Source organism: Sipha flava, unplaced genomic scaffold, assembly GCF_003268045.1.
Source record: "Sipha flava isolate LNK unplaced genomic scaffold, YSA_version1 44_pilon_pilon, whole genome shotgun sequence".
Classification (NCBI taxonomy): domain Eukaryota; kingdom Metazoa; phylum Arthropoda; class Insecta; order Hemiptera; family Aphididae; genus Sipha; species Sipha flava.
In genome coordinates this window covers 1,734,174-1,759,113 of record NW_020273203.1, presented here as the reverse complement: position 1 = coordinate 1,759,113, position 24,940 = coordinate 1,734,174, and the positions used below count along the sequence as shown (strand labels likewise).

Genomic DNA, 24,940 nt, shown 5'->3' with positions numbered 1-24,940 from the left:
CTAATAAATGCTGTGCACATTTTTCTATCGCGGTACTTCGAACGCGTTGTTGTATAAATTATTCGTATGGACGGACACCGACACGATCGCGTGACGGATGTGATCATTTTATTTGTGGGGCATTTTGGATCATGCACAATAATGGTAAAAATAATAATAATAATAGTATGATAACTGCGAAATATATGTACCTATATAGAACGATACATACTGGTGCAATTAGAGGGAATTGAAGGGTTAAACTCTATCCGTGAAATGTGTTTTTTTTACATTTAATTTTTTAATTTTCATTTTAATGTACTCGTATACTAATACAATACCTTCCCTGCATCGTAATTATGATAAACTATCCACTCAACATGGCTGCAGTTATCACCCGGTAAGAGATTTTGACGTCACAAAAATGTTTGAAAAAAATAAATATTATTTGAAAATTTCACAAAGATGTGCTAAAATATAATCTTTATAAATAATTTTATACATCTCATAATTATAAAATATATAATAATAGTTTCTTTATATTGAAAATACTTCTTTATTTCAAACTAAATATAATCTTTTAAATAACTAATTTATACAGTTAAGTATTTTTAATTTTTGTTAAATGATAAATTCCGTTATACTAATGAAATGTTCTATTTTTAACATAATTTTTTAAATTAAAGTTGAAACATCCAAAAAAAGGTTTAAAAGATTGAAAAAAATATTAAAAAATGTAATAATAAATTACATTTAAATAATCTACACTAGGAGTATCCGGCATACATTTCCACTTATTTAAATTATTTTAAATGCAAACAAAAAATTTAAATTCAACAAAATCCCAACTTTTAGTCTCTCATTACTTGTATTTCGTACCACAATGTAGGTACCTAATGATGTTTCAACGGTCAATATAGTCAATAATAATAAATAACACAGTGTATGCGCGTTATTAATAAATTGCAAGTGTTATGACAGTAAAAAAATAAAAAGACAGAGAAGTTAAAAACAGGTAATTTAAAGTATCCAAGGGTGACCTGAGTTCATGGAATTCCCTTTACCACAAACATTGTCCAAGAGGCAACATAATTCTTCATAAGTCCTTGTCCTCGTTCTATCCGAAATTAAATTCCGGTTGTGCCACTGTCAATACCCTTTTGCGTTATTGTGACGACGGCAAACAACAGTTGTGTTGGTAAATAGCGGTTATGGCAGCATACATATAGGCATGGTGGGTAGAGTTTTAATTTAGAACATTATTAATTAGTTCCTTTAATAAATTTGAGGGCCCGTTATTATTTTCTTTGTTTACTGTTGCGACCGGTGTTGCTGTAGGTAAGTATAACTGATATACAAAACGAATGCTGTGACTTTGTGAAGTATAATCGTTTTATAGTGTATCTAGTACGTATACGTAAACGAGAATTTTACTCGAAATACTCCGAATGTCCATAATACAACATATTATCCATATATTCATCTGAAATACTTTCGTCATGCTAGTCTAGGATATTAGTTGAGATGCATTGACTTCATTATAATTATTTTTTTTTGATATTAATAATAATTAACAAGCTTTAGATAAAGAGTTTGAATATCATACTACAATCCAGACTTTACTTCACTATACTTTGTCGTACGCGAGCTTGTTGCATAACATCACAAGTGAGTTTTACTATCCAATATAGGGGTGGGACCAGGGAAATGCGATCGAAGTATTAAAAGAAAGATACAAGTATTTAGAGTCCATTATCATCATGTCCTATGTAAACCATGTATTCCGGGCTTAGTAAGTACATCTGTTATATTTTAAGTAGGTATTTATTAAAACTGATTTGAACTCATAGTTATTATGTACCAAGTTATACATCAAATATCACTAATTATAAACACGGTCATCAGTAACAACACACGATGACATAGTTGGACATCCTAAACTATCGAATGTAGTACGATAACATATCAACCAAATTTCGTTACGAATAAAGTCAATAAGATTGTCCTATCCGGCGCGGACCACACTGTTTACACGGAACACGGTGATAGTGGAATATAGACCTACTTTTAGTTTTAGCCTTTGGCGCATAAACCACGGTTTAAAATATATTTTAAATATATTAAATAATTAATACTAGAATTATTTAAATATATTTAAGGCCGTGGTACATATCGAGGGATAACGCGTTATCTTCTATATGTGACCTTTGAAATTAAATCCCCTCCGATTAGCTTGGTTTCCGCGAATTTACCACTAATACTACAAATGTATATGCACAAACGTACAAGCCGTTAATAGATTATTGTTATCGTGGTTATTATTATAATTGTTATTACAATTATTATTACTGTTGTAGCCGGTAAACGAGAATCCCCGTCAACCGTTCGTTCTTTCAGTCCTATATGGCGTAAACACAAGTAGGAATATTATTTTGTACTCAAGTGCGTTGTTGTTCACGCTATATTTGAAGATAAACCGTCACCGCAGTAGCAGCAACAGCAGTCGCCTGTTAGGGTGATAATGTTATTGCCGCAGGTGTGAAATGTGATTCGCAAAAACTCGGTCCGTCGGCTGCCGTTAAAATTCGTAATAAACGTTTTCGCCCACCCTACCGTCGGTTCATCTCTGCCGCCACCGCACGCCATCTCTAAAGCTCAGCAGTGGTTCGACCCTATAATTTATTTTCACCCGCACTGCCACAATCCGTTCGTCCGCCACCGCGACCTCATATCGTCCAAAGCGTAACCGTACACATTGTCTGCCCTTGTGTTTATACACGTCATATGTGTACTGCAAAGGATCAGACTTATTTTACCAAAGACATTTCTAGCCACGCGACAGTTGAAAGTTTTCTCGATTTTTTTTTCCTTAACACTCCTTCCCAGGTTTCACTGCAATTTGCTTTTTGTTCGTTTGCATTGAATAGCAGCAACGGACGTACGTGCTTTTTGAACATTCCGCTTTCGATTCGAATGAAACTATTTTTCTAGTCTTTCTGTTCACTGTCATTTTATTCATGCTGGAAATATCTAGTACAGGGATGGTGAACCTGTGACACGTCGATTCAAGAATTATATAAATTATTTATTTTTTTCTTACTTTTTGTAAATTTAATATTATACATATATTTTTTTTAAAAAATTATGAGTTCATATTATACACAGTAATAATGTAAAGCTTACGTTAATAAGCTTTAAACGTAAAGACCAACAACCGATATTTATGCACGTAATTTATACATTTTTTCATACTGACACAGATGAATAATTAAATAATTTTACGGAAATTTCTGTTTCTCGACAAGTAGGTAATAAAAGATTCGCTATAGACCCGTAATAGAATTTATTAATTTTAAGAGTGTAGTCCCGCGCGTGTTATAAGCTAAGATTGATTCCACGCAGTGATACGTGTTCTGATTGCATTAAACAATGATATCAAATACTTCATCTGCTTTATCCTCGAAACACGTGTCTAAACCGTGCACTCGAATCCCATGCGTCGATCTCGTACGTTCACAGTTAATATATATATATATATATATATGTTTTATTATTACATAAAAATAAAACATATATACACAATGTTTTATTATTACGTGAAAATACTCGTTCTCGTTGTTTCTCCGGCGAAACCGGGTGATCGTTTGGCTAGTGCATTGTACCGTACGTAACCGTTGACGTGCGTTTTTTTGAAACGTCAAACAATAACCACAATTACATAATTAATATTACGCACACCGTGACCGTCATCGTGATTCGCCAATGCGATTTAATTAAATACAATCGCGGAACCCTCGGCGGGACCGTTACGTACGCGTGGAATTATGAACGTGTCCATAAAACGTCGTTATACGTGTACAAATATTTACACGGCACACATTGGAACATCCTGTGGGAAGCATACGTCGACGGAAATTCTCGTCGCGTCAACCCCGCGTGCCTATGGGTGCTGGTAGCGGCGGCGGCCACGGCGACTGCCACGGTATGATGAGAAATGTGTTACGATTTAATATCATCGGTGTATTTTCGATTTTTTCCGGAGGACGGTTAGCGTACATTGTAATTTAAATTTTAACTGTACTGCGTACAATCGACTTAGTATGGAGTAATTTCGAGCATAAAATAAATAAGGTATAACGTCAAGTATAAGACGAATGAAACAATGGTATTATAATTTGAAACCAATGGCGTAACATTTTTACTAAATTAATAGGGAGGGAAAGGGTAGAAAAAATGTATGTAATAAAGAAAAATCCGAAATCGAAATTCACATACCGTTTTACATTCTGAACGAAATAAGAAAAGTATATTTTATTTTACAATGACATTAACCCGTAGATCACTTGATTGCCGTGTATCGGCAAATCTGCATCAAAAATCTTATGCAGGGACCGGAGTGTCGTCCCAGATGGTAGTCTTTGTAGTTTTAGGCAAGAAACAAAAACTGAAAAAAAATTAAAATAAATCACAGCGTTTCGGTACAGTGAGTAAAAAATTGGCTCTGCAATCATGGCTGAAATAACTGGTAATAAGACGAATAGTTATAAAAGTATTTCAACATATATGTAGTAAAAGTGTTGTACAAATATTAGCGAGTGCATCATAGTGTAACGGAGTTTGGAATTGTTTCCTTATTGTACCATTGGAATCTCTGATATGCGTGGCTCGACTCTAAGAACGGATATTCGTTATTTCAAATCGTATGCAATTTGAAACCTCTCCCATATTTATTACGCCTCTGCATTATATATTATCACACTAATTCGGTTAAATACAATATTATGACTTTTCCGCTTCTGTGCAATTCAGGTAATCCCCTAACGTTTTACACTCCGAATGTTCAATTATTTGGTTATTTTTTTATTTGCAATCGATACAAAATACGCAGTCTGTAAGCCCATAGTCGCTATAATCCTAATATGCAATAAAGTTTAACGAGGCAGAATATGGCGACTTTAAAAGCATATAATTAATACGTACTTTTATTTAATAAATTACTTTAACTTTTTGAAATTTTTATTAATTTTAACATGTATAAAATTATTAAAATAATAATATGTTTGTGATAAAATTAAAAGTTAATAAAAAGTAATAAAAATTTCTTATTTTTACCAATAATTTAATATAATCGTTATGGTCTACCACAACATTTCGATTCCGAAATTACAAATGGATCATCAAGATCGTACTTTATATTATTATTATTATACCTCATAATGTATGTACACTATACGACGCTCACCGATCTCTTCTAATTAATAAAATAATGACAAATGTTTCGCGTGTAAACGGCGGCAAGTATATCACGCACGGCGCATTGTTTTGTAACTCCCACCCATCACCCTCGATGCGTATAGGTGTCAGAATGGCGGGCTTATACGACGTGTAAACGCGCCCTTTAATCGCGAACTGCACATCATAATTCATACCACACTCGTATATAATATATAATTATTATATATACATATATATATATGTGTGTGTATGTGTGTGTGTGTGTGTGTGTGTGTGTGTGTGTGTGTGTGTGCTTGGGTTTTTGTGTGCAAGCTTGTGATCCTGTAACATTTTGCTCTGTTATACTCTACGCGTTTGTTCTCCGCAAGTTTTTCAATAGTACATTAGTACATAAGTGCATAAGAACACACTTGTAATTTAGTGGTTATACATTTATATATTTGTTATAATTCTGTGTAAAACATGCTTTCTTAATATATTATTACGAACAGTACGAATGATTTTTTGACTGTGAAATGAGATATTTCACGTCATATTATTTTAAAATATGTATGCATTAATAATACTTTATAGTTATAAGTTTATTAAAATATTATGATAAACTATACACACCAAATTTATATTGTCAAGCTTTATAATATTAACTCTTGAAACTGATAATTTTTATTGTATACCATTTCAATGTATACCATTAAAAAAAAAGTACTCTTAACAATTAATACTGTTGTACTCGTATTCTCTATGTTCTAGGAAATGTTATGAAACCCGTTCATTTTTCTTCATTAAGTAAATCTCGTTATCCTAATATGCGTACAGTAACACATTTTTTGCCTTTATTCATATCTTGTTATTTAGGTAAAAAAAATGTAGTATCATTTCATAAAACCTTTGGATGATTAAAAATTAAATGTGTTTTTGAATTTTGGTAATTCGTACTAATTGAATTGTTTTAAACATACAAAAATTGTTCAGATACACTCTCATAACACTAGAAAAACCTATCAAATTATATATTTTAGTCTACTATATCACATCAGGTATAACTTGTTTTTACCAAACTAGGATTAGCTTTTAAAACCAGAATCATTGTTTTTATTTCGTTTTTTTACAACATTGCAATTAAATAAAGTAAGTTCTCTTTTTATGATGATTTGTTTTCGACTGCTGTGTATCTCATTAAACACTAATAAGTTTATCATTAGAATATAATTTTAAGATATTTTAAAGAAAAACATATTCTAATAATATATATACTAATAATACATTTACTAATATTTATGAAAGTTTTACTTTTTTACGTTTTACAACATTATAATATTCTTGAATAACAAACATTAATTCATTATTTCAGTTTTCAATTTTTGTTTGATAAATCATAGTGATTTAAATGTATTATATAAATAGAGAAAGTTAATTTTATTCTTCTTCTTCTTTTAATCTTGCCTTTCTTCCAACTATTTGGGATCGACTACCTTTGTCTTAAATCTCTACATGTTTCGATTTTCTATATCCCCTATCAGTTTTTTTTTTTTTTGGTCTTCCCCTTCCTTTTTTCTCTTCAAGTTCATTTTCATAACAACTCTTACTGCATTTGTTTCCTCTCGTCTCATCACATGCCCAAACCATCTTAGCCTATTTTTTATCTCTTGTCCACTATAGACGTTATACGAATAATACTTCTCACATATTCGTTTCTTATTCTATTTTCTCTTGTCACTTCACCCATCCATCAAGTATTCTCATTTCCGCAACATTCATACTGTGTTCTATTTTCCTATCAACCGCCCAACACTCTAAACCATATACCATAGTTAGTCTCACTACATTCCTGTAAAATTTACTTTTCAGTCTCATTGAAATTGTCTTATCGCATAAAAATTGAATTTTATTATGTACCTAATAATATGTTTGATTACGTATTACTGATATACACTAATTGTTAAAATGTATTTATAGCAGCTCTGGCATTGTATGTTGACATATGTATTGAGAAAACTATACATTTTTTGTCAATTTCTCATTAGGTTACAATACATACAAGCCTATTAATTCATTGCTTGTAATTTCGAAAGAGTATAGAACAAATAAAAAATAAACCCTATATTTAGTTTATTATAACCTATACTTTTTTAATTATTCAAAAATATAATTATTTCAGACAATGTAAATTAAAACACAATAAATATATTGGATGAAAAAAAAATATTATAATCCTAAATTAATTTTTCATAGAGTTTTATTTAAGTGCATTTTTATAGTTCATTGAATAGGATCAAGAAGATCTTAATACTTCCTACCGTCTTATAAGGCGAATCAAAGGTGGTTCTCATAGCTGTGATTAAGTATTGGTACAAGATTGGAGGAATAATCTAAAGTGGACATTTTTTATAATGAGTTTTTACTAAATTATCATCATTTCAATACCAATACCATATCAGTTAATTTTTTCAAACAATTTTGTCCTTAATAAAAGTAAAATAATGGATTTGTATACAAAGAAGATACATCAATAAATGTACCTAGTTTCCTTATAATTATAATTGTGTAGAATTTCCATATTATATTGTATGTAAATAAAACAATTTAAACATAGAATCATATCTTATGTATACAATTAAAGCCAACAGGATGACCTACGTTATATAAAGTTGTTTGAGAATTGTATTCGTCAAATCGTGACCTGTGATTTATTGCGTTACAATAAATTGTGATTGGGAATTGATGATCGAATTAAGTTTAATATATCAGATTATTAGTTTGATGCGTTGATCAGAAAGCGAGACCAACTGGAATAATAACGGTTTAATACAATTTTATTTGTATCATCAAAATTTATATTTTTAAAGTTTTTTTTAATATAATTAATAATACTATTGATTCATTATATTAATTATAAATGTATACAAATATTCAGAATACTATTTTGCAAATCTATATGAATTTAAAAATAGTTGTCATTTGAAAATCAAAATTAATGTAAGAGTATGTTATATATTTATTAGTTTATTGGTTTTATTGTATATAAGAATAAGGTATGAAAATATTTTGATTATAATAAAGTATAAAGTTTTATGAACTTTATAGTTAAAGTTTTTTTAAAAATGAATGTTATATCAGGTTAACTTTTTAAAACGACTTAAATGTATTTAATTTAATTTCTATCAAAACTTATGATGTTTATTTTTATTATTTTGTGGTGAAAATTTATTTTTGAGAAGTAAATCTGAATCAAAAATTTTGCATTACACTTTTCCGATAAAACTTTTAACATAGATGGTATTCTTTAAATATAATTTTTTGATCATTGTAATAGTTCTTTTAACACGAAAAAATCCGAAGTATCCTTAGATACTTTGATAATAATTTTAAAATAATATTTATTTATTTTTTTTGTTTAATTTAAAATTATATGTAAGAATACTTTAATCCCTAATATATTAACAGTGCTACATTTGCAAAAACAAATAGACCATTTACACTCGGCCCACACATAATAAGGGTCTAACGAAAACACGCAAGCAACATTATATGGATTAATATTAATATACAAGTAGATGTAATATATTTTAATCATAATTTAAGAATAAAAAAGTTATGGTTGATTTACAAAGACGAGATAAAAAAAAAAAAATAAACATTACATTTATATTTTGTTATATTGCAGTGTAAAAGTTTGATCTGTACTCGATACACATTAATCACATAATATAAATAGTTAAAATAAATAATTCAATAATAATTATTAAAACATCCATTGATTAGAGTTTAACGGGAAAATGTATGAATTTCTTTTATAATTTCGTGCAACATGTTTAAGAAAATTTTAATGATTATGAAATAGAATCTATGGTATTTTTAAATAAAAATATACAATATGAAAGTTCAAAAAAAAAAAACTCCTAAATATAGTCATTTAGGTGATATTAATTTAGAAAAAAATAATAACATTAAAAAGTTAAGTTTATTAGTGTAATAAATTTTATAATTTGTGATAGAAATATACCTTAATTAAGTAAATTCAAAGTGGTATATATTCATATTAAAGTTGAAAAGAAATTTAGATTTTTATTTATTTTTTTAAAAAACAGAAATAAAAATAAAAATAACAAATCCAAATATACATTTACTATAGAAAAACCAAATAAATATGAATCCTGGTCATCTTATAGAATAGTTTCAATTTCATTGTTTAATATTTTCTCATAAAATATCAAAAAATCCTTCTAGCCAGCTGAAATGTATTGAAGATATGCAAAAATAAACATACATTTCAAAATATGAAAACTTGTTTACAAATTTTTCCAACAAAGCTTGTTAAAAATTCCTTAGATGAAAAATTATATTCATAATTTAAAAAAACAAAAATATAATACTACATAGGACCAAAACAATGTAGACGCTCTATGAATATTATCAAACGAAAGTAATCAAAAAATCTGAATTATGGCAATATTATTGACAATTTTTTAGAATTGAAAGCATGAAAATAATTGTAAATACTTTAATCAAATTTAACTTGAAAACATTTTTTTTTTAAGTATTATTAAAATCGATAATACAAATGGACTTTAAGTTGCTTCAATTTAGCTTTTTAATTTGTATATATTATAATAAATATTAATCAAACACATTGAAATATTATATTATAATTGAACAAGTATATTAAATAATTAAATTTAGTCTTAACAACGCAATTTCATTCTATGATTTAACACTCATAAGTAATCAATAATATACAATATACCTAAATACAGTATGCTTGGGTACATTTTATTTTATCATTGAAAGACAAAGATAGATGATTTGGGATATAAAACTGTAAATTATACAGGAACCATGAATTGGTAAATTAGGGCTTGTATATAGAATTAGTATTTATGTTTTTTTTTTTTTTTGTACATCTATTTTTCAAAATACATACACATTTAGGTATAGTATATAATATAATTTAGTAGTGTATAATATAGATTCAAATATTATTTGGTATAGCTTCTTAAAAAATATAATTTTAAAACTATTTTCATGACTTTTTTCCTATTTTTTAGACTTAAAACCCACGTTATGCATAAGCTTAAACTGTATCTTGATTAGAAAGGGTTTGGACACGTTGATTGCTAAAATACCCGGATGATCACCCATCTAGTACATCAGCATTTGACGTGATGTAACAATGTCATACGTCACTTTGTATCATACAGGGATTCCACACCTCATCGATCCTACTATAAATATTAATACACACAAGTGGTATTACAACAACAATATACCATTTTTTATTTCAAAATGTATTAAATTTAGTTACTTAGTTATTAAATAGTTTCCTGAAAAATGTATGACGTGAACCTTTTTTCCTAGTGAAAATATGGTATAATAAAGATTTTACATATAATAATTTCTAAAAGTATTTATGCCACATTTTTATATTTTTATCATTTTTAAAAAAACATTTTTATATTTGAGCATATTTTTTAATATAGATTTACATAAACGGTTTATTAACTGTTTAACGTTAAAATGAGAAAAAATATTGGAGTGAAGTAAAAATATAAAATATACCCTTTTCTATTCCATTTTTAAGTTTTAAAAATTATTTTCTAATAAATCGTTATGTCATTATTTTGTTTTTATACGTCTAAATTTTAGCAGATTAAATTAGGGTTTATTTTAAAATAACGACTATGATAACAATTTGAAATTCAAGAATTATTTTATTTTAACGAACATAAAAGCTGAGTACATTTTAAAGTAGAATCAACTTAATTAAGATTTTTGATTTGTTTAAAAAATAAATACTAGAAACTTAATAATAATTCATTAGAGTTGGATCATCTATATAAAACCATACTTTATATAGATAATTAAAATATAAATAAATATATATATATTATTTGGTGCAAGTAGTACCTTTTTTTATTTGTTTATTTGTAATGGGGTTAACCAACGTAATATGTTGTCAAAATCTAGTTGATTGAACATGAGTCAGCGAGTGATTAATTTATTAGGGGTCGACTTACTATCTATTAATCATTCTCGAAAAGCACTCACCTTTGCGACAGATTAATGAAAATTCCATACCCTCTTTACAATAATATTCTACAGGTATTCGACATTTTCCAAGTTAATAATTTTTCATTTCAACACAGTATTGACAGTACAGACTGTCATAGTTTGAAAAAAATTAATTTCTATTACCTTTACCAAATTTTAATCGTGCGTGAAAAATTTACTTAAAGTCTTAACGTTCGATTGAATTTTAAATACTAAAATTAGAATTAAATTATAGATACTCATCAAATAAATCATTTTGAGCTATAATTTCAATTTTTAACAAAATTATATATTTTTATCAAATAGACACCTATAATCTTGATTTTTTTATATACCTACCAATAAAACAATAATTATAATAATAATAATAATAATAATAATAACAACAACAACAATAATAATAATAAGGTTATTTATGTCTCTGTCATGGCAAAAGAGAGTACATATTTTAAATTATTTACAAGAAATATATAATATTAATTTTTAATTTATGTGAACATATAAATGGTATAACTAGTTATTGATGACAGTAAGAAACGTATTAATTGAAAGTTATACATAAATTCTGAAGTTTTGGATTAAATTACCTTTGGCTATTATAGGCCCAAAACATTCGACATATAGGTTTAATTGAAGCTATTTTGTTATGTGTGAAATAACCCATAAAATGTAGTCATAAACTTAATGCAGTAGATGGGATTCTGCCATCCTAATTGTTTTAAAATTTTTAGGCAAATAATGCAGATACAATAACAATAGTTGCACCTTTGATTTAAAAATGTATTTTAAATAAATACTTATTTGTAATATTATATATTTTCAGGTAGAATAGATCATTGCAACAAAACTGTTGATATTTATGAAGATATCACTAACCCAGAAGTAACGCCATTGAATTTTGGTAAACCTCTCTACTGTTCATACAGATTTCGATCTTTCAAAGGCACACCTAAAGATTATATTCTTCGAATTAGATTTAAAAAATTTAAATTTGGAGTATTAATTAATGGAACATATTGCCAAGGAGGATACATGCAGGTAATAAATATGCGGACAAAATATATAAATAATAAAACTTAATTTTAGAAATAAAAAATTAAGTAACACATTTACGGTTTGTATATCCTTACTTATATGGTGCGTTCGTGATATGCATTAAATTAAAAGGTTTAAATTCCAAATATTATTATTGTGTTGTACTTTAGAAATGTGAGAAGAATTCTAATATAGCGCCAACGAGTTATCTTAAATCTTATACATTAAAAGTACGAGTATTATTATCATTTTTAAACCATAATTTCTGAAATGATATTCAAAAACATCTTTCCTACTACAATAAAACTTCCTTATTTGTACAAAATATCATGAATATAAAAACAAATTTCTTTTCATCCTAAGGACTATCCAGAGAATAAAGTTTCACACTTAATTATTCCAATTCACAACAAATTTTATCAAGCTCTAGACATTTTAAACATTTTACACTTTTAAATTTGTTTCCATAAGTTTGATATTATTATTGTCTTGGAATCTTTAGTAAACTGAAATACAAATTTAAGATAATTTTTAATTCAGTGTTAAATTAAAAGTAGGTACAATTTACGAGTACTGAAATATCAAAACTTTGGAAATACAATAAACCGTTATTATATAATAATTAAATAATCATGCAAGAAATATTATAAGTATAAAACATTTATAATTTATATAAATATGTAAACTCTTATATGGTTGGTAAGTTATATTATGTCAAGAACCCAGTCAAGATGTATTTTTAACTTTTTCCTTTGACTTTCAATAAAATGTTTTAACTCGCGATTAGAGAAAATTACAGTTTACAGTACTAAATTTATACTTTTTATCTTTTTATATTATACCATATATAAAATAATTATAATCTTGATTTATAACAAAAATGTAACTACGTAGCATAAAAGTCAATGTTTCCCAATAGTAATCCAATATTTAATTTAAAAAAATCTGAGCTCATGAAACACAAGAAAAATCACTATGTGTAACTAACAGTTGAGTATTTATATATTATTATTATTTTTTAATTCAATAAGGCGTAAAATAATTTATTTGATAATCTTTAAATTGTTCATAATCCCAAACATTTTTCAATTTAAGTCGGCTGTGAATATAGAAAAAAAAATGTTATATATTCTAATTTATATTTGATATTTAATAAATCCACGAGATATAAATATAATTCTCTTAAATACGAACCCAGAAACTTTCCCAATCATTTATCATAATCATATTCAATAAACGATTAGTAAGAAATCGTTCATGGTATAATAAATTGTAATGAATACGATTTAAAAGTTTGATATCGTTAAATATAAATAAACATTGCAGTGTTATGACTATAATAAAAAAAAAAAAAATTCAAAATAAATCAATACATTTTAAAATAATATAATAGTTGTATGAAATAACATAATAAAACGATAAAACGAAGACGTTTTGTATAGAAAATAATAATAAAATCATTTATACCTACATTTATATAATAAAACGATTGTAGTGTTGGAGTATTGGAATTATCATTGTTATGCATTCAATTAATTCACGCAGCTTTGTTAAATATTCATATGATGTAATTCACAAAAATATGTACATATTTAAAAAATACTGTGAATACTGTACACGTATAAAATACAAAGTTACGAAAACAAACTAAATATAAAAGAGAAAATATAAAAGCAATTGACAAAATCTTTACCCCCTTTAAATTTTTTTTCTTCTTTAATTTTTTGCTCCGGGCTTATCATTATAGAAAGCTTTTATTACATGAGTTAGATGGACTCTTAACCGAGTATAGTTTTTGGTAAAGATGAAAAGAAATTACATAGCTATGGCGTTATAAAAAATCTGAGCGCCCCTCTGGCGACACCCCATATTTTCTTTACCCGCTTTATTGTTTCTTATATACATACGCATATTATATACGAATTGAATGCAAAAACTCAATTCTAACGTATGCAGGTCAAACGATGTTATATTTATTTTCGTAGATATGTCTTTGTTTTATATATTGTTATATTCAGCAAACCCTTTATGATCCAGAAGGAACTTGGTTCATAGCTCAAATATTATTATATTTTTATAATATTAACTAAAAAATATATACTATATATTGACAGTGAGATGCAGTTTTATTTGGTTTCAAAAATACATTATACATTGCAATACGTTACACATGCATCATTTCGAAATTATTGCGTTTATTTTATAATTATAATCGTTAATTGTTTAATTCATTTCTTGGCAGCAATTCAAACTGGACGCTCTTAAGCAATGGACAAATGTTCAAAGCTAATGGAAAAAAAACCTGAAGCTTTTTTGCGCAAATATTGTGATCGCAGGTATAAACGGCCGAGAGGGTCCAAGGACGAGATTAAAGCTGATCCCTTTTAGGGGCTACATGGCGTTGATCTCATAATACTATACACTCATAATGCCCGGTGTATAGGAAACGAGGCCAAAACGCGGTAAACTGCCAACCGTTGGTGAATCTAACTGTTTAATGTATTATTTGTGTGTGTAGTGTAATGCATATGCTAACCCAAAAATACTTAATTAATTCCTCGCCCACAGCGAATACGTCATTGTAAAAATAAGGACTTTTTTTTTTTTTTTAATACATTCATGTATGTAACAATAATAAACTGACTAGGGTGTGATCGAAGCTTAAATTAAATTATTTATCTCGTCTAACATTCGGGTCAAATTTTATACGTGATGTATTTATAAACATTACTTACTAAATACAGGGATTATTAAAGTTAAACTCTATTCAGTGATTTCAATATAATATTTCTATAGGCTGTCTACATTATGAAGTTTAACATTTATAACACGTATTTTCTTTAACCACAAATATACGTGTAAACATACGAGTATATTTTTCTATGTAGAGAAATAGTTTAAATACTTGATGTATCATTATATCAGTAATCGTGCGTATGAACATGATTCAAAATAACGTACACATATTTAATTAACATGATTTAAACATTTATATGGTAGGTATATAATGCAATAAAAAGCTATGATTGAACTAATTTTCAAATGTATATTATACAATGTATGTATAATGATGTACAGATTAATCACGAATTTATTTTCAAATAGTCAAACCACAATCATAGTAGGTGTGTTATTTTATTATTTTAAACTTTATTATTAATCTTTAATCAATTTTCAGTTAGGTTTATTCAATAAGAAAAAATAGTTGCTGTCTTGTTAAAAATTGATATCTTTCGATAAATCATCATCTGTTTTTAAATTTTTACAGTTTTCTTGAAAACTTCTGAGAAAATCAATAAATTACGGTATCAAGTATAATCTGTCTTTAGTCTCAATCTACTTGAATAATAAAATTAGTATGTACACATTTTTGAGCTTTTTTTTTATCGTAATAAAATATTTTTCAAAAACTATATTTAAAAAACACATATCACCATAAAACCAATGGCTCTCGGCTCCATTTGTAATCTAAAATTGTGGGGAATATATAATAATAATTGTATGCGATCCTACCATTTTTTAACATGCATTTCTGATCACTCCATAGTTTAAATGTGTATATTACACGTATTTATTGGTGCAAACTGAAAACGGAAACAACCCATTTGTCTTGATTTAGTTGCTTTTATAACAGCATGAAAAAGGGGAGAAAGAATCCTATTTCGTAACGTGTATATATGTATAACAGTGAAAATATGTGTAAACTGTATACGCTTCGTAATAAAAACTTTATATTTTATACGTATTCTATAAAATCTAACAATGCTTAAATTTTGATATAATCACAAATGATTGATTATAATTTACTAAATACAATTTCATTGATATAATATTACGTGAATAGTATGATCAAATTAAACAAATTTAGCTTTATCAATATTCTGTAAAAAAAAATAAAAAATATTGTATAATATTAAATTTACGAAATATATAACTACAATTATCTTGATTATTTCACAAAATACTTAAATACTTAAAAATTATTAAAAGTTTGACCATGTAATATCTTCAATACTAATGAACTTAAAAGTAATTTTTAATTCATTTATATTTTAAGAATTCTTTACTTAAAATTTAAAACTTGAGCTATAAATTGTTGAAAATGTTATGCAAGATCAATCATAATTGCATATAACATTGAAACAATACGAATACTTCGTTATAAAGAGGTTAATGAAAATGATCAACACTCTTTATTTAGAAACTAACTTCTACTATTCATAATTGTATTACCACTGTTTTTAATTCGTTATGATTAAGTCCCGTACCTATTCACATTTTAGGGTAATACATAGGTTTTGACGAGTAAAAGAAAATGTAATTACGAATACTAATTAGGGATTTTTTTTGTTTTCATTTCATTTATCATATCCGAGATAGGGAAATATCTGTAGAGTTATAGTTGGAAAAAGTTTTGTCGTCCTCAGAGTTAATTGGCAGAGGGAGCGTGCATTAAAACGATCGTCCCGATAAGCTGACTGGGCGAGCCACGAACACGATACTTTAGATTATATCGACTTTAATGGGTTGGACCTACAACTATGGTATTTACTATTATATACATATATATTTATCATATACACCATATTATGTGTTTGCGTATTGCAGATACTCTTAGAGGGAAGGTAAAATCTCCAAAAGTATCCAATACAAATATCGAGTTTTATAATATACCGTTTGTATATTTATACATATATTATACGTTTATACATATACAGATTCATACAGTGAATAGATAACACAAGGCTACAAAATCATTTATACCGTATTAAATGCGCGTTGAAATTTCCATTAAGGGTTTAACTAGTTGAACCGAATGTTTTAAAATATAAAAATTATCTTTACTATTGGTTTGAACATAAAACTTCTATACATTTGAATAACTTAAATGAGTTCAATTGATTTGACTATTTATTTTTTATATTAAATATGATTTTAAAATTTCCAACTACTTGTAACCTGAGTGTTATCTTCATACTTATGTGCTCTAAAGTATTAGAGTATAATTATTTGAAAAAGTCTTGTTAGTATAGAACACTTTTTTAATCGCTTCAAGTTTCAATTATTATCAAAAAATATTGATGAAAATATTCATCATTTTTTGTCGAATCGACTATGTACTTAATAAATTAAATAGCATAACAATTAATAGTTAAATTATTAAGAAATATCGTAATATTCTGATTAGTTTTTCAAACAATAATGGAAAAACAAATACTTGCAAGATTCACGACACTTTTTTTCGTAAACTAAAAACTCAATTCGTAAATTAAGAAGTACAAAAATGTTACCATAAATATACAAATGGTTTTTAAAATACTAATATCAAAGTTTATTCGTACCTGTGACCTAAGCCACACTATAGGTAAAACAATTATTTGCGCTAATGGCAAGTCGATTCGAGTCAACGTCACGCCAGGAAGTATAGTTAAACCAACTGTGGTTTGACACGAGCGTGTCTGTAAGCTAGGATACCTATGGTAAATACAGAAGTGCCGATTCCAGTTAAGTACATCAAATAGTGATACTGGTGCATTGCAGACAACCACTGACAATATTACACTATAAAGATTGATTTATACATATTACCGTTTAAACGTGCTCAGTAAATCCTAATCAATACAGATGCTTGGCAGCATCAAAAATACGTATTTAGATGGATATTGCATTTGATTTTTGGTTCCCGCACATGATTGAATCATAATTAAAGTTCAACGGACATACATATAAGATGGTGTTTGAGTAATATTTCGTCTCTAAGAATATTGAAGGCTGGACGTTCATAATGCCACGGGGCCGAGTTGGACGCGTTTGCCATATTCGCAGAGAAACGAGTGTACAAAAATTGCCGTTGTATAGCTAACCAGTGCTTGTCGAATGCGTCTATCCACCGATTGAAATATAACCTAAGTTAGGTTAACCGATTCTGTGTTCTATAACTAATCAAACCTGAAAACTCAGTATCTTATACCCATACAACGGTTAACGGGAACGCGGGAAAATTATTGAAGATTGTTCAAGTGCAGGCAATATTCATTCGTATAAGTAGTTTTCTCTTACCAGATCCTGTTTCACCTTTCAGTGGTTAAAATCTGCCATTTATTCAATATGAACATAAAATAAATCATGAATCACGATCGATCGCTTATGTCTTAAAAGGGACAGTATAAATCATATATCAATTATCAATAATATATATTATTATTATGTCATTTAAGTCATTGGATTTAAAGTACCAAATACAATTAGGAGTTAAACCATATATTTGTGTTTCCGCCGTCATTCCATACTAAATATTTATACTCACTATTCTCTTTTGAGACCGGAACAGATTTAAGTACCATTATTCGTGACTCGTGAATTAATTTCTTAGGTAGAAATCATCTCTGGGGACCTTGGCAAGGGAACCGCCAAGACTTAAGACTTGCAGCTGTTTCAGTACGAATAAAAAACTACATTATCCCAATGGATTTGCTAAATATAACGAGTATTATAATAAAGATAATTCTCAAATTAATATTAACAGTACTACTATGTTTATGTTTTTATAATATTTATATTAAATTGACAGGTGTACATGGTGAACGTGGAATTTTATGTTATTTTTAAATAAGTTAATAAAAACAGACTAATATATCATCTTATACTAATACAAAATGAGTTAAATATTACAATACTATAATTTTATCGATATTTCTACTAATAAACGATTATATTTAAATAATAATGTCTGCATAATAATTATAATAAAATTGCATAATATAACATACTTAAAAATAAGCTACCTAATATTAAATATAAAATACCTAGTACATAAAAATGATCAACTATTGTTTCTACTTTAATGTATAAGTTTTATTTTATGTATTTTAAAAAGTAAAGCTTTACAGATACAGTTGTAATAATTCACTCCCATCTCGATCAAAATAAATAAACTTTAAATTAAGTTTTTTTGCATTCAAAAAAGATAAAAACCGATCTTGGTAACCTTGGTAGCTATACTGTTAAAAATTACTTTTTCTGAGAATGCTTATATGTATGCTTGCGTGTGCACGTGTATATTATAAAAGTATAATGTACACAATAAGTTATATCATTAAACATACCTAATGTAAATTATATTTAATAAATAAATCTACTTATAATTTTATGACTTTACAAAATTCAAAGTGAAATAATTTAACACCATTCAATTTTTATTACACGATGGTTCTATACATTTAATCTTATTTTTTATGTAATAAAGGTAATCATTAATGTACCTTTAATATAATTTATACATATATACATAGTTGCGCAACCGATTTACTTTACTACGCAACGATTTATTTTTGAGTGGAAGGGAGGTAATACATTTGAAAAAAATTAATTTTGGAAGCTATTTGGTGAGGAGAATGGCGTAAGATTAAGTTAACTAAATATTTCTGAGGAGGGTCACTACTCCTCAACCTCACCCTCATAGTTGTGCCACTGTACATAGCTACTTGAAAACTGTAACTTTAGAATTTCTGATTTCACCCATTTAAAATTTGAATTTCTAAACATAATGACATTCAGTATAATATTAAGTGTTAACTTTCATATTGGTATTATATAAGTAATAATATGAATTAATAAATTCCTATACTCAGTAATATTTGAAATTTTATAAAAATAAATAGTGCAATAGATTTATACACACACTTCATTCGTAGGCGAAAAATATAATAATAGTAATAAATAAATAGTATAAAAATATTATTCGATTATAACACTTGAAAAGCACATAATTTTAAGTGACTCCTGAAAAACTGCCTACTTCATAACATTATTTAAATTATTTGCTTCAGTTTTTTGTTCTTTGAAAGTTGGTCGTGTGTAAAATTAAAAATGTTGGTACAACGAATTTGTTTTCGTAATATTCATGTCGTAATAAGTATTTTTTACGGTAAAAAAGTTGAAACATTTGAGAATGGATTTAAATTAATTTAGATGTTATTACATTTTTAAAATTAATTTCTAACACATAAATTTAAATTCTACAATAACCTAAATTATATTTCCTTCACTGAACTTGCTATCCTTAATATGACCTCTAATATTAAACTCAGATCTAATATAGATCCCCACATGTTATAGGCCTACCTGCCATATATCTAATTTAACTTTAATATATACTAACATATAACTTTAGATTTATCTTGATACCAGTTTTAACTCTTATCTTTAAGTTATCTCTCAATAAAAGTATATTTTCATACATTTGTGAAACATCTTTTATTTCTCCAATTTTAATAAAAGAAGACACTTCATTAATTTCGATTTATCGTCCTATCTCAAAGTTATATATAAATTCAAAAATATATTTACATTTAATTTCGTCAAAATTTTCAATCTCTTGTTCTTCATTCCTTTTAAATAACGAACATGAATTTATCCTTAATCGATCTGCTTGTAATAATTTAACCACAGAAAAAATTATAATCCTTCATTTTCTTGAAAAAAATACACAAATTGATATTTTCTGTACTTACTTTTCAAAAGTACTTGACCAAGTTAATCATATAATCCTTATTAAAAAATTACAGTTCATTGGATTTTTTGGTTTTCTACTAAATTGGTTTCAATCGTTTCTATCTGAACTTAACCAAATTGTAAAATATCTTAAACTTTACCAAATAATTTTATTTTCCATATAGGAACATAATATTCTCATCATCCTCAAGGAGACTCGTCAACTCTATTTTTAATTATATTTATAAATGATCTTCCTAATGTTATCAACAATTATATCCTTCTTTTTACTGACGACGCCAAACTAGTAAAATCTTGAATAGTAAAAAATCTGAACCAAATTCTGTTATTTTATAATTAAATATTAATAATCGACTTATGTGGTGTACTACGAATCATTTATTTTTAAATATTAATAAATGTAAATTTATGAAATGTTATCCAATAAAAAATCCTATTTACTTGTATTACTCTGTTTCTAACTCTAATATCAAGCCTTTTTCCCAATATAATAATCTGGGTAGAACTTTTGATTCTAAATTAAATAGTTCTTCTCATATTAAAATAATCAAAAATAAATTTTTTTGAAACTTAGTATTTATTAAAAGAACTTGTGGTTCATTCTTAGATATTATTACTTTAAAAATCCTCTATTGTTCTCTTGTTCGATTCAATCTAGAATACTGACCCTACAATTAAATAAATAATACATAAAAAATAATAATCTTATGCTAGAATCTGTTCAAAAAACCGTCATATACTTTTACTCTCTACATTTTTTCAAAAACTGTTATTAGGTTCAATTGTTTCTCATGAAGTATTTTCTTTAATTCATTTTAAAATAAACTCTCTTAATACTATAAATTCTAAACCACTTTATTTATAATTTTACAAATAAAAATAATATTTCAAATACCCCTGCTAACCTATAAATAATTGCAAGTAATACATATGTCTCTGATTATATTTAACATTACTTTATTTTTTATAATTTATAATCTATATTTAATTCTAAGTTTTTTTCATTGTATTATATATTATGTTAATATTTTCCACACACAATATTTGTAATATTGTGTTTTAGATTCTACGTTTATACTAAATAATAAATATTACCTTTACAATTGTATAGGCTTGTTTGCATGCAATGTAGTAAGTAGCTTCTTGCGTGAATTTCTCCGCTTTTAACTTTTTTGAACTTCTTTAAATCTTAATAATATTAAAGCATATTTAAAAGTTCTTTACTATTTCATAATAGTAAATTTAAAAATGTTTAAAAAATTATTATCACTAATTATTTGTGATTTATTTTTATAAACTTATGTTATATGCATAGAATAATGAGGACCCATTATAAATTATAATATATAAAATATTCAAGCAACGATTTAAAATCTTAACACAATTATAAAATCTACTGTTTTGCATTATATTAATTTCAATATACTAATTATAAGTTATGTATATTACCCTACTTAAATTTTTTATTTTAAATAATTTGAAATTAATAGGTCTATTATAAATATAGATTTAAAGCAATATAAAAAAAACGCAATTCATCTGATGACTATAATGAGAGTATACATTTATTTTTAACCTATGATGTACAGCTCTCAGTAGTCGGTATAAAACTAAAACCAACTCGTACACAACATGAAATAACACTATTGATATTTTCACAAGTATACATTTTTATTTTAGTTTACATCTAAATAAATATACATTGTAATTTTTCTGACTAATCAGAATAAACAGAATAAATAATATAAATTTATTTATTACTGTATTATGGCGATGCATAAAATGATAATGTTTATTAGGTACGTATATGTAAAACACTCATGTCGTATCAGAAGAAATGTAGTTAAATTACTCTTTATTAGTCTGATATAACATTTTTTATTATTATTCATGTATAACTAAAAATTAAATTATCAATGCTATTGTTATTTTATTAAATAAAAATAAAAATCTGAAATGGAAAATGAAAGTGAATTGTATAAAATATATGTTTGCAGCTGGTTTTATGGTTTTTGTAATACAATAATACAATGAAATCAATAAAATTTAAATTATGTTAACAAAATAAAATCCAATAATAAATATTATGTACATACATTTATAGAGATAATACCAATAGAATTAAATGTCTAGTTTACCAAATAAACGGAAAATAATTTTCAAGTGTTTATTCTCTATAGTAATACGACAGACATTAAATCGTAAATCGTAAAATCGTTAGCTTAACAAATACGAGTATAACTCTGTTTAACTATAATACTATGTACAAACTACAACTCAAGTATTATTAGACCAGAAAAAAATATTTTCGACATATTAATACAATAATGTGCGACATTATTAAATTGACAGTTAAATGAATTACGTAACATTTAACTTTTTAATTTTTATTAAAGATATTTATTTGAAAAAAAAAAGGGTGGTAATTATAAGATTTTTTGTTTAGTACAATTTTTAGATTGGTTTACATTAAATGTTCTTTCCATGATTCTTTATCTAGTGTTTTATTCTTTAAGTGTTTGTAAGAATCGGTTCTTGCAACTTTGATTATTTGACTTCTATCATACTTTCCAGTGGTACGAAAGTTCTTCGTTGTGTAACAGGTATGACCTTTCATACGCTGTCACCTTGATATTAAATTATAAATCTTACACTTCTTCGTTTGTTCTGATATTTGTCTATTTTATTTGCTCCATTTTTGCCAGCACCACATTTCTAGAGCTTCTTGAGTGGTTTCGTATTATTTATTCAGTACCCATGTTTCACTTCTGTAAATGTTATAATTCATTAAAAGATTATTCTGACAAAAATACGCTTTTTATTGTAGTTTTATATCTTGTTTCTTCACATAAAATTCATATGTAGAGGGCTCAACATTTTACCAAAAAACTACCAAAATATGCCCTTATTTATTTTTTAATTTATAAATATGAAAGAAAAAAACATTATTAGTTATGATATTACTCACTATTTTTATTTCAATTTCTTTAACTGGTAATTGAAAACATTATTTTATTAATTAATATACATTTTTAAATATGACAATTCACAATCAACGATTTTGATGAGTTCTCAAATTGAAACGACCACCTGTTATTTTCTAAAATATATTTGTACACCGAAAAGCTTAGCTCCACATCATCCGAAGAAATTGGTGCGTATTTAAAATATAGTGAATCATCACAAGAAAAATCTTCAGCATGGGTACCGGAACAATCTTGTTCATCTTTTTTATAAGGAACTAAATCTTTTACCGTTCCTGTCTTGAAGAAAGAAACTAGTTTCTTTCCTCGTTTCTAAATAAGGAACATTTTTCAACAAGTAATAAAATAACTAGTGAAAATAATATGAAATTAATTTATCAAACTAAGTAAGCAGCACTCAGCAGACAACTGATTGTACTGAAAAAGAGACATCACATTAACAGTAACATACAGTAGAAACTCCTTCTGTAGGTACGCTTTAAAAATAGAAAATTTAATAAATTACCAATTTTAAATAATACATACCCGTATCGTCAAACGATTTTTCCAGCCACTTACAATATACCACCGATAAGGCCGCCGCGACAGAATAGGCATTTTGTAAACATTATCAATAATTTCGTATAAAAAAAAAGTTTATTTATAGCTCATTATGTTTGCTAAATTGAATTTATAAAGAAGTTTCGAACTTTTTTTTCATAATTCTAAAAATGATTCAACTACTTTTATTTAAATATAAATGAACGAAAAAAATCGTTCATGTTCCTTAAAAAAGTGAACGAAATTCCAATAAGTTCCTAAATATGAAAAAGAAACTACGTTCCCGATAAGTTCCTAAGAATGGGACGAAATAAAAAGAACGAGTTTCTTTGAACGTGTTCCTTCCAAGAACTGGATTTATACATTTAATAATGTATTTTTAATGTCATAATAAATTAAATAATATTTTAAACAAAAATGCATTAAATGTTCAATTTATTATAGGCAGTTTTTTTATTTTTATTTGAATTTTTTAACTAGAAAATAAAATGTACAACTAAAATCATTAACATTAGAAGTAATACACACTGCTAATCATTCAAATAAATCACACGATCCTGTGTCAAGAACAAATTTAAATTTGATTGAACAGTTTATATCAAAAA

General features: G+C 26.5%; 1 protein-coding gene across 2 annotated transcripts in view; it reads left to right on the top strand.

The window, feature by feature from the left end:
- LOC112689555 overlaps positions 1-24,940 on the top strand; it is a 77,369-nt gene that overhangs the window by 24,508 nt on the left and 27,921 nt on the right. For both annotated transcript variants that reach the window (XM_025563328.1, XM_025563327.1), the window contains exon 3: positions 12,086-12,300. In XM_025563328.1, coding sequence (XP_025419113.1) covers positions 12,086-12,300 — 215 coding nt within the window. The remainder of the gene's footprint in view (positions 1-12,085; positions 12,301-24,940) is intronic.